The 12,386-nt window shown below is 43.4% G+C and overlaps 1 protein-coding gene across 1 annotated transcript in view; it reads right to left on the bottom strand.

Annotated features, from left to right (window-relative positions):
* Nucleotides 1-12,386, bottom strand: part of LOC125460833 (structural maintenance of chromosomes protein 1B-like) — a 148,035-nt gene that overhangs the window by 58,146 nt on the left and 77,503 nt on the right. Inside the window, exons 19-20 of the mRNA XM_059652374.1 lie at nt 9,594-9,741; nt 2,235-2,333 (exon numbers count right to left, since the gene is read on the bottom strand). Of these exons, the coding sequence (XP_059508357.1) occupies nt 2,235-2,333; nt 9,594-9,741 (247 nt within the window). The remainder of the gene's footprint in view (nt 1-2,234; nt 2,334-9,593; nt 9,742-12,386) is intronic.

The following is a 12,386-nucleotide window of genomic DNA, read 5'->3' as shown; positions in this document are numbered from 1 at the left end:
GGGCAACAGGAGGCCGACGGTAGTAGTAGAAGGGAGTTTCTCAAATTGGAGACCTGTAACCAGCGGTGTTCCACAGGGATCTGTGCTGGAACCACTGTTGTTTGTGATATATGTAAATGATCTGGAGGAACGTGTAGGTGGTCTGATCAGCAAGTTTGCTGATGACACTAAGATTGGTGGAGTAGCTGATAGTAATGGGAACTGTCAGAAATTACAGCAGAATATAGATAGACTGGAGAGTTGAGCAGATAAATGGCAGATGGAGTTCAATCCGGGCAAATGCGAGGTGATGCATTTTGGAAGATCAAATTCAAGGACAAACTATACAGTAAATGGAAAAGTCCTAGGGAAAATTGATGAAAGAGAGATCTAGGTGTTCAGGTCCATTGTTCCCTGAAAGTGACAATGCAGGTCAATAGGGTGGTCAAGAAAGCATATGGCATGCTTTCCTTCATTGGGCGGGGTATTGAGTACAAGAGTTGGCAGGTCATGTTGCAGTTGTATAGGACTTTGGTTCGGCCACGTTTGGAGTACTGTGTACAGTTCTGGTCACCACATTACCAAAAGGATGTGGATGCTTTGGAGAGGGTGCAAAGGAGGTTCACCAGGATGTTGCCTGGTATGGAGGGTGCTAGCTATGAAGAGAGATTGAACAGATTAGGATTATTTTCATTAGAAAGACGGAGATTGAGGGGGGACCTGATTGAGGTCTACAAAATCATGAGGGGTATAGACAGGGTGGATAGCAAAAGGCTTTTTCCCCAGAGTGGGGGACTCAATTACTAGGGGTCATGAGTTCAAAGTGAGAGGAGGAAAGTTTAAGGGAGATATGCGTGGAAAGCTCTTTACACAGAGGCTAGAAGGTGCCTGGAACGCGTTGCCAGCGGAGGTGGTAGACGCAGACACATTAGCGTCTTTTAAGAAATATCTGGACAGATACATGGATGGGCAGGGAGCAAATGGACACAGACCATTAGAAAATAGATGACAGGTTAGACAGAGGATCTTGATCGGCGCAGGCTTGGAGGGCCGAAGGGCCTGTTCCTGTGCTGTAGGTTTCTTTGTTTCTTAATCAAACACGAATATAGTGTTTGACTAATTCAACTAAAATGCATTGATTTCTTCAGAAATGAACATCAGTATCCTTAAGAGACATTATCATTTTTCATCATTCTCAGTTGAGTAGGCGAAGTCTATAATTAAATATAAAAGGTACTATAAATGAATTATAATTGCCATTTCAGTGGTATATGCATAGAAAAAAATCCATGAGTCAGTCATAAGTTTAGCCCCTAAAGGTTATCTAGTTAACTTCACTTAAATTTTAGCAGGGTGAATGATTGGGTGTAATGTTACGACTGTGATGGCAGGAATGTGCTGGCAATCAAGTCTCATTACTCTACAAGTTGAGCCATTAGTATCAATGATCTTGATTCAGTCACCAAAATGGTCAATTGCTTCCCCTTTCTACTGCTATGAGAATGAAAAAGAATAGTACAATACCTGTTTAAATGAACTCAAAATAATCTGTTTATTATAAAATGAAACTTGTTCTTAAGAAAATGTTGTAACACTGGTTAATTAATTAAGCTACAGGGATGACCAGCAGATTTCATGTTGACCAAACTGAACTGCAGACCGATACAGATTGTTGGAAGATCTTTTCAAACAAGGCTTCAGTTTGTGCGGAGTTCAAGCTCAATCCAAGTCTTTGAATAGTGGTCACAGTGCAGCTCTTCAGACTTTAAAAGGTAGTCAAAACAATGAGGTATGGAAACTTTACTGTAGTTCCTAAGTACTTTAAGCAAGAAAGGGAGAGAGAAATATTTGCAACGTTGATGTTGCTTTGGAGGTTTTCTTCCTTCTGAACTCCACAGGTCTGACAAACAGAAAACAAGTTCACAAAAAATAGCAAGGCAATTATCAGCAGAGTCCTCATAATCTCTTTAAAAGTTAGGTTTTCCTGCTATTCGGGGCAATAAACCCTATCTTTTATCTCTTTAAAAGCTTTGCTTGGCTTTTTTTCCAGTCACTTCAATTGCTATAAACAGCAGATAGAAAACAACTCACATTAAACTTAAACCATCATTTCTCTTCAAAACCTTGGTAAAATCGTTTTAAATCTAGATGTCTTCAAATAGCTCAATGTATTCCAATTTTAATAAAGGCCATACATCCTCAACAATAAGAACTGAACAATGTTTCTAAAGTAATCAAATATTACAACTGCTTACTTTGAGATCTGTTGGTAAACTGCTGTAGTTTATTTCAAATGCAGCTTCCAGTTCAAAGACGCCTCTTGCAGCTTGGGTACTTTCAACTTCCATTAAAGCCTGTAAAGAAAACTCAAATTTACATTGTAATGTCTCCGAAAAGAAACAATTCCCTCACTTTTTCCTATCCTGTGCTATCCTTTTTTCCTAAATAAACCTCATACTGTAGCACGCAAGTATTTGTGAGAAACCTCTGTATGAAACTGTTCCTAAAGAACAGTCTGTAACAGCACTAGTTCTGTAATCATTCCTTACTTGATCTATTTTGAGTGTGATTAATATCTCAAGAGAAATCAACCACTGCAGAAAACAACATATATAGCAAATTTAAATTTTGGTCACTTGTTTCTTTAAAAAAATAATTTTGGGATGGGCTCAAATAAAACAAATTCACAGCTTTCTCTGCTTGCGAATAAAGATATACTGTTTTCAATAACCAAAGGTTGCAAAATTCCATAGAATCCCGAGTGTGGAAACAGCCATTTGGCCCAACAAGTCTACAATGAGCCTCCAAAGATCATCCCACCCAAACCATTCCCCTAACCTATTTCCCACGGCTAATGCATCTAACCTACACATCCCTGAACATTATGGGTAATTTAGCATGGCTAATCCACCTAATTTGCACATCTGTTCCAAATGTGCCATTTAATTGCAATTCTTGAGTTTATATTGATACAAAATAATTAGCCTGTCGAATCTTACTGCCAAAGAGTTGCAGTGAGGGCCAATTATCTCATCCGAATCTAAATAGCCAGGAAGAACCTCATGTATTTTTAAAGCAACAGGAGATGTTTTCTGATGTCTACACAGCAAGGTGGAGGAAGGAATGGTACGTGATTTCATGACAGCACCTACTGTGAAATCACTGTCTTTCAAGTTAGTGACACAATGCTTACCATGGCAGGAACAACTGAGATCAATGGGGCTTAAATATTTGGGTCTTATGCCTGGAGTTTGTAACTAAAATGCATGAGTCTGTATTTTTGGTCAGACGTTCTCACAAAAAAAGGACAAATCTGATCCAGTCATAATTCATTATAATGGTGTTTAAATGCTAGGGGTCACAGTCTAATTGGTTCTAGGCTAACAAAGGAACATCACTGGAATTACATTTCACACCAATTACAACAGACGTTGAGGGAAACATCAACAAAAGGCAGAGAGACGGGCTCCAGTTATGCAAGAGACATGTTGAAACTAAGAATAACTAACTAATTTTTATTAAGTGTCTTTAATGTAGTGAAATCTGAGTGTACAGCGCAGGTATGACATGGTGCAACATGGGACAATATTTGGTAGGATGATCCAAAACTTGGCAAAGTAGAACTCTAAAGGAGGACAGAGAGACAGAGAAGTAAAGAGTCGAAGGGGAAATATTCCAAAGTTTAAGCCTCAGCAAGTGAAGGTACAGTCAAGAATAACGGGGCATTTAAGTTCAAGGACAAACTGGAGACCGGAATCGCAGTGGCAAAGATTTGGGATAGCTGAAGAAAATAGACATAGCGTGTGGAGCAGCTGTGGAGGGATTCGAAAACGTGGGTATGAATTGTGACATAAAACTTTTGCTTGGAAGGAGCCGATGTATACTAGCAAGCACAGACGTGATGGGGGAATGCACCTAATGCAACTTAAGATGTGATTTTGGATTACCTCAAATTTATAGAGGGTAGAATGTGACAGACTAACTGGATGCACATTGTAAAGTTCAGATCTAGAGATAACAAAGGCAAGAGTGAGCAGCTGATGAACTGAAACAGGTGATGCTGGACGCTGTTACAGAGGTGCAAATCAGTGGTTTTGGTGACAACAATGAATATGAGGTTAGAAGCTCATCTTGGGATCAAATGTGACACCATAGGTTGTGAATGGATTGGTTTAAAATCAGGCAGTTGACAAGGAGAGGAGTAGAGTTGCTACCTAGGGATTGGAGTTTGGATCCAGAATTGAAAATGATGACCTCACTTTTCCTAATATTTAATTGGAACATACTTCTGCTCATCCAGTATTATATGTTGGAAAAGCAGTCTGATTATTTAGCCACAGTGGAGCAGTCAAAAGAAGTGGTGGTGAAATACTTTTCATCATATGAACAAGGAATAAAAGTAGGTCAACTTGGCCCTTCGAGCTCTTCAGTAAGATCATGACTGATCCGATTTTAACCTCAACACTTCTGGATATCCCCAATAATCTTTCATTCTTCTGGTAATTAAGAATCTATTGACTGCTGCCTTACTCATATTTAAAGATTATGCAACCATTGTCTTTGGAGGAATGAAATTCCAGAGATGCTAAACAATCAAAAATTTTTTCCGCATCTGTATTAAATCTGTGACCCTTCATGTTTAAACTATGATGCCCTAGTTCTAGATTATCCAACAAGAAGAAATATCCTTTCCACATCCACCCAACCTTAGAAATATACATTTCCAATTGAGTCATCTCTAATTCTCCTAAACTCTACAGGATGTAGGCCTAGCATGTGTAGCTTTCCCTCATAAGGCAATCTGCTTGTTCCAGGTATTAGTCTAGTAAATCTTCTCTGAATTTCTTTCAAAGCAATAACATTCTGCCGTAAGTATGGTGACCAGTACTTTACACATTACTCCAGGTGCGGTCTTAACAATAGCCTATATAACTGAGACTAACCTCCCTGCTCTTGTATTCAATTCTCCTTGCTATAAAACACACCATTCTACTACCTTCCTGCTTACCTGCTGCATCTGTGTACTAACCTTCTGTGATTCATACATTTGAACTTGCAGATCTCACTGTGTCACAGAGGTCTGCAATCTCTTACCGTTTATATTCTATGCTTTATTTTATTCTTTCTGCCAAAATGGACAATTTTGCACTTTTCCGTATTACTCTCTGTTTGTCAGATCTTTGCCAAAACACCATCTATATTCTTTTGCAGACTCCTTATGTCCTCCTGACAACTCACTTTCCTATCTTTGTCATCAGCAACGTTGTCCATTGGTCCCTTCATCTAAATCATCTGTAAAAATTGTACAGTTGACACCAACCACTGTGGCACATTACCCTGCCACTCTGGGAAAGGCCCATTTATTCCTACAGTCTGCTCCCTGTTAGCCAGCCAATCTTCTCTCTACAGTATGTTAACCACAAAACCATGAGTTTTATCTTCTGCAATAACCTTTTGTGTAGTACCTTATCAACTGAACAAAATATTTAAAAAGACAGTTATAAGTTGATTGGAAAGGCTTTCTTCCAGAACAAAACATTGTTGATTATTAGAGATAATGGGAACTGCAGATGCTGGAGAATTCCAAGATAATAAAATGTGAGGCTGGATGAACACAGCAGGCCAAGCAGCATCTCAGGAGCACAAAAGCTGACGTTTCGGGCCTAGACCCTTCATCAGAGAGGGGGATGGGGAGAGGGAACTGGAATAAATAGGGAGAGAGGGGGAGGCGGACCGAAGATGGAGAGTAAAGAAGATAGGTGGAGAGAGTGTAGGTGGGGAGGTAGGGAGGGGATAGGTCAGTCCAGGGAAGACGGACAGGTCAAGGAGGTGGGATGAGGTTAGTAGGTAGATGGGGGTGCGGCTTGGGGTGGGAGGAAGGGATGGGTGAGAGGAAGAACCGGTTAGGGAGGCAGAGACAGGTTGGACTGGTTTTGGGATGCAATGGGTGGGGGGGGGGAAGAGCTGGGCTGGTTGTGTGGTGCAGTGGGGGGAGGGGACGAACTGGGCTGGTTTAGGGATGCAGTAGGGGAAGGGGAGATTTTGAAACTGGTGAAGTCCACATTGATACCATATGGCTGCAGGGTTCCCAGGCGGAATATGAGTTGCTGTTCCTGCAACCTTCGGGTGGCATCATTGTGGCACTGCAGGAGGCCCATGATGGACATGTCATCTAGAGAATGGACGGAACCCCGCCCACGGCCGACAGAACCCCGCCCATGGCCGACGACCTCATCGCTCCGCCCACAACCTCCACAGCCAGCAACCCCAAAGAAGACAGCCACACTGAGCCCTGCCGCATCTTCACCATCCCCCCAGACCTCCCACTGACTGAAGACGAACGGTCAGTCCTTAGCAAGGGGCTCACCTTTGTCCCCCTACAACCACACATCAACGAATACCAGTCACGTTTGGACATACAGCAGTTTATCCGCCGCCTTCGCCTCCATGCCTACTTCTTCAACCGGGAACCCAACCCTCCTTCCACTGACCCCTTCACCCGCTTCGAACACAAGTCCTCCTCCTGGACACCACCCCCAGGCCTCCTACCCTCCCTCGACCTCTTCATCTCCAACTGCCGTCGAGACATTAACTGCCTCAACCTCTCCACCCCTCTCACCCACTCCAACCTCTCCCCCGCAGAACGGGCAGCCCTCCGCTCCAACCCCAACCTCACCATCAAACCCGCAGACAAGGGTGGCGCAGTGGTAGTATGGCGCACTGACCTCTACATCGCCGAGGCCAGACGCCAACTCTCCGACACCACCTCCTACCGCCTCCTCGATCATGACCCCACACCCGAGCACCAAACCATCATCTCCAACACCATTCACGACCTCATCACCTCAGGGGACCTCCCACCCACAGCCTCCAACCTCATTGTTCCCCAACCCCGCACGGCCCGTTTCTATCTCCTTCCCAAAATCCACAAACCTGCCTGCCCTGGTCGACCCATCGTCTCAGCCTGCTCCTGCCCCACCGAACTCATCTCCACCTATCTGGACTCCATTTTCTCCCCTTTGGTCCAGGAACTCCCCACCGACGTCCGTGACACCACCCACGCCCTCCACCTCCTCCAGGACTTCCAATTCGCTGGCCCCCAACACCTCATATTCACCATGGACGTCCAGTCCCTGTACCTGCATTCCACATGGAGATGGCCTCAAGGCCCTCCGCTTCTTCCTGTCCCGCAGGCCCGACCAGTCCCCCTCCACCGACACTCTCATCCGCCTAGCTGAACTCGTCCTCACACTCAAAAACTTCTCTTTTGACTCCTCCCACTTCCTACAGACTAAGGGGGTGGCCATGGGCACCCGCATGGGCCCCAGCTATGCCTGCCTCTTTGTAGGTTTCGTGGAACAGTCCCTCTTCCGCACCTACACAGGCCCCAAACCCCACCTCTTCCTCCGGTACATTGATGACTGTATCGGCGCCGCCTCTTGCTCCCCAAAGGAGCTCGAACAGTTCATCCACTTCACCAACACCTTCCACCCCAACCTTCAGTTCACCTGGGCCATCTCCAGCACATCCCTCACCTTCCTGGACCTCTCAGTCTCCATCTCAGGCAACCAGCTTGTAACTGATGTCCATTTCAAGCCCACCGACTCCCACAGCTACCTAGAATACACCTCCTCCCACCCACCCTCCTGCAAAAATTCCATCCCCTATTCCCAATTCCTCCGCCTCCGCCGCATCTGCTCCCACGATAAGACATTCCACTCCCGCACATCCCAGATGTCCAAGTTCTTTAAGGACCGCCACTTTCCCCCCACAGTGATCGAGAACGCCCTTGACCGCGTCTCCCGTATTTCCCGCAACACATCCCTCACACCCCGCCCCCGCCACAACCGCCCCAAGAGGATCCCCCTCGTTCTCACACACCACCCCACCAACCTCCGGATACAACGCATTATCCTCCGACACTTCCGCCATTTACAATCCGACCCCACCACCCAAGACATTTTTCCATCCCCTCCCCTGTCAGCTTTCCGGAGAGACCACTCTCTCCGTGACTCCCTTGTTCGCTCCACACTGCCCTCCAACCCCACCACACCCGGCACCTTCCCCTGCAACCGCAGGAAATGCTACACTTGTCCCCACACCTCCTCCCTCACCCCCATCCCAGGCCCCAAGATGACATTCCACATTAAGCAGAGGTTCACCTGCACATCTGCCAATGTGGTATACTGCATCCACTGTACCCGGTGCGGCTTCCTCTACATTGGGGAAACCAAGCGGAGGCTTGGGGACCGCTTTGCAGAACACCTCCGCTCAGTTCGCAACAAACAACTGCACCTCCCAATCGCAAACCATTTCCACTCCCCCTCCCATTCTCTAGATGACATGTCCATCTTGGGCCTCCTGCAGTGCCACAATGATGCCACCCGAAGGTTGCAGGAACAGCAACTCATATTCCGCCTGGGAACCCTGCAGCCATATGGTATCAATGTGGACTTCACCAGTTTCAAAATCTCCACTTCCCCTACTGCATCCCTCAACCAGCCCAGTTCGTCCCCTCCCCCCACTGCACCACACAACCAGCCCAGCTCTTCCCCCCCCACCCACTGCATCCCAAAACCAGTCCAACCTGTCTCTGCCTCCCTAACCGGTTCTTCCTCTCACCCATCCCTTCCTCCCACCCCAAGCCGCACCCCCATCTACCTACTAACCTCATCCCACCTCCTTGACCTGTCCGTCTTCCCTGGACTGACCTATCCCCTCCCTACCTCCCCACCTACACTCTCTTCACCTATCTTCTTTACTCTCCACCTTCGGTCCGCCTCCCCCTCTCTCCCTATTTATTCCAGTTCCCTCTCCCCATCCCCCTCTCTGATGAAGGGTCTAGGCCCGAAACGTCAGCTTTTGTGCTCCTGAGATGCTGCTTGGCCTGCTGTGTTCATCCAGCCTCACATTTTATTATATTGTTGATTATTAATGCCTTCTGAAGTAACTTAGAAACTGACTCAGTATTAAGGCGCTTCAAATCAGGACCCAGTAAAAATGGCAAAAATGAATGGATAATCATATTACTTTGCCATCATAATCCACATTCCAAGAAGAAGCTAAGTTTGAAGTGCCCCAATGTGGACACTATAATGAACAGTACAAAATACCATAAAATAGTGGCTACATTTGATTCCTGACCACAACATGGACACTAGTTACAGATCAATGAACAACTGTGCGGATTCAATATCAGCCAGGATATTCACAAATCGATTGTTGGTACTGGACAGTGGTATTTGTATATCTAATCCCATTCTTAGTTCTGGGTAATGGCTTCTAATGGGTATTGTCTGCACCTTCACAGTTTTCTCATTAGCTGCGCAGTGATCTGCAGCCTTCAGCAAAATGTATCATCTACATAATAGAACCTGTAACATATGTGCCATTGAATGTATATGCAAGAAAGCATGTTTACTCTTAGTAACTGCTTAATCAAGTTGTGTGTGACGACCTTTGGCGAGTTGTGAGCTTTACTCCCATTGGACGATAATCTATGCATATAGATGGAGGCTAGAAGTCTTCTTTCCTACCAGTGTTTGGGTCCCAGTTGGAACAGCAGACAACTAAATATTCACAAGTTGAAAGGAAAAAGATCACGTAATGCCTACCTCACCAATTTCTTCCAAGTTGCCTTGGAGAAGTTCAATTTGTACGTCTTGGACTTTGCAGGCAAGTAGAAGGTTGTGTCTCTCCAATCTTTTTTGTTCTATTGAAGTTTCCAAACATACGTGTTCTTTCTGAAGTTTTGCTAGTTCCCTGGACACAAACATCATCATGTCAAATTTTGATTACTTTTTGGCATGCAATAAGTTAAATTGTAAATATTTTTCATTTTACAATTAGGTAAAGTAAAACAGGGAAATACAGCACTCAACAGTACTTGCTATGTTCCCACCTGATGTCATGCTAAACGGAAACATGGTTTGATAGATCTTTGAATTATTTTGATTTTAACAAACCTTGCTGAAACATAAAGACAATACTGTACATTTTGCTTTGACAGTAAAACAGAAGTTTATTAGCAAAAGAGATGAAAATAAAACGGAGTAAACCAAGCTACCTATATATAACACAAATTCAAAGATTTTTAAACACAGTACAATTCCATGAATCGCAAAACACTTGTTTATAAATTGGAAAAAAAAAGCTACAGCTTTTGTATAGTTCACAGAACACACCAGTGATACCGCATCTAAAAATACACCTTGCACAATACCCCAAAACACCACTTCTACAGTACTCGAGTGTGCCTGTCTCTAACATCTTGACTGGTTAAAGTCACTTGTTACTTTAACCTACATACTGTAAATGCAGATAGCTTCTTCCTGGAGCTATTATGCATGTAAGCTTAAATCTACTCAGCTTTAAGTAACCTTTTCAAGGCTTTAACCCAACACTCTGATCTAGAGCTATCACTAAGTCTTTACTCAAAGATAAGTGAGCTAAATTACATTTCCTTCTCACGAAGGGCCATACTAGTCTGAAAATGTCAAATCTCGTCTGATCTTGGAAGCTCAGCAGACTAAGGCTTGGGAAGTACTTGGATGGGAGTGGAACTGGGATTACCAGGTACAGTGGGTTAAAAAAAAGGGGCGGCCATGCTGGCTCAGCGATTAGCAATGCTGCTCAGAGAGCCAGGGACACAGGTTCAATTCCAACCTCAGGCAACTATGTGTAGAGTTTGCATGTTCCCCCAATGTCTGCGCGGGTTTCCTCCAGGTGCTCTGGTTTCCTCCCACAGTCTAAAGATGTGCAGATTGGGTGGACTGGCCACATTGAAATTGTCCAGGGACGTGTAGGTTTGGTGGATTAGCTATGCTAAGTGTGAGGTCAAAGGATATAGTAGGGGTCTGGGTAGGATACTTTTCGGAGTACTGGTGCTCGATAAGCTGAAGGACCTTTTTCCCACTGTAAGGGTTCTATAGTCTAGATTAATTGATTCTATGAATCTAAGAGTACCAGTTTATACAGTCATCTTCATCCAAAATCTTCACAGGACTACTCAAATGCTAAAGTTTCCCTTCAGCTTAAAAAGCTCCCTTCCCACCTTCTAAACTGGAATTTGCTATTTTCTTTGGTGGTAAAATCATACCAATGTACACTAGAACCCACTCATTTTAAAGCTAGAACTCAAGAAACCTTGTAAAAGGCATCTTAAAACATTGCTCAAATCTAGGCAACTCTTGTATCACAATGTACAGGTTAGCAACCCGGAGCTCCTCTGTTAAAAGGTAATTCAGAACATTTGCTTCAGAGGCAATGCTACTGATTGGCAAAGTTACTTTAAGTTTTTTAAAAGGTAGGGTGCAAACAAAAAATTCCAGTAAGATCAACTGTTATAAATTCAGTGACTAAAATGAATGTCTTTAAAAAAAGCTATTGCTGATAATAGCAAAAAAAAGTGAGATACTCGGAGTCTCAGAATGAAGTAGCTCTTTTCAGAAGGGGCAGAAAAGAGGTCCATTTTTCGGGGTAGCTTTATTGAAATTGCAAAAACGTAACAATGTCCCAAGCAATTTTCTGTAATTCAGGTAGGTATTAACTGATATAAACAGAAATAATCAATGACAAAGAAATGCCCATTTTTATTTATTTTTAAGACAAAATATGGAAATTATTTTGTTGAATACAAACAATTGCAGAGCTTCGTAAATGAAACCAGATTCTCAGACCATCACTTTCTCAATTGCAATTAGGGGTGGGCAACTAATACTAACTTTGCCAGTGATGCTCATAGATCAAGTAAGAATAAAGAAACCAACTCCGTGATGAAACATGTGTAAATAATTTTCAGTGCTTGCCTGGCAGGATCCCCATCACAAAAACTGATAGTAATAGCTTTCTGACCAACAATCATTCAAATATTAAATTGCTACATGCTGAAGATCCCATTTACTGGTGTTGACTTTTGACTTTTATGAGCACAATCTTTCTGAAATCTTTTCAAAAGACTGTGCTTTTTAAGTGGGATTCAAATTCCTTCAAGATTTAGCCCTAGCTGAAAAGATAGTGGGAGACTTCCAGCCCTTTCCACTAAATTGGTTACTCATCCAGGATGAATTAAATCAGTACTGCAAATTTCTGATAATTTGCATTTACAGACATTCAGTGAAGATTTAAAAATTAAACTACTTCTTTTGGCCAGAACAATGTTAATTGGAGCATTTTCAAAGGCTTTTTTGACTTTACTAAGGCATTGATAACTGTACCTCAATATGGGTAGGAAACCTGTAAATCATTTTCAGTCATGTATCTTGATTATTCACAGGTGGTGGATTGAAATGATTTAAAAATGCTTTCTTTCTTAAATAAATCCGTTTACAGCCATATCAATCAAAGTGTACTTATAATACCTTTTGCAATCCATTTTTATGTTTTTTTGCTATCTTGCATTCATATTC

The sequence above is a fragment of the Stegostoma tigrinum genome, chromosome 18, assembly GCF_030684315.1.
Source record: "Stegostoma tigrinum isolate sSteTig4 chromosome 18, sSteTig4.hap1, whole genome shotgun sequence".
NCBI classification, from domain to species: Eukaryota; Metazoa; Chordata; class Chondrichthyes; order Orectolobiformes; family Stegostomatidae; genus Stegostoma; species Stegostoma tigrinum.
Note: the sequence above shows the minus strand (reverse complement) of the source record. Positions and strands in the feature narration are given on the sequence as shown.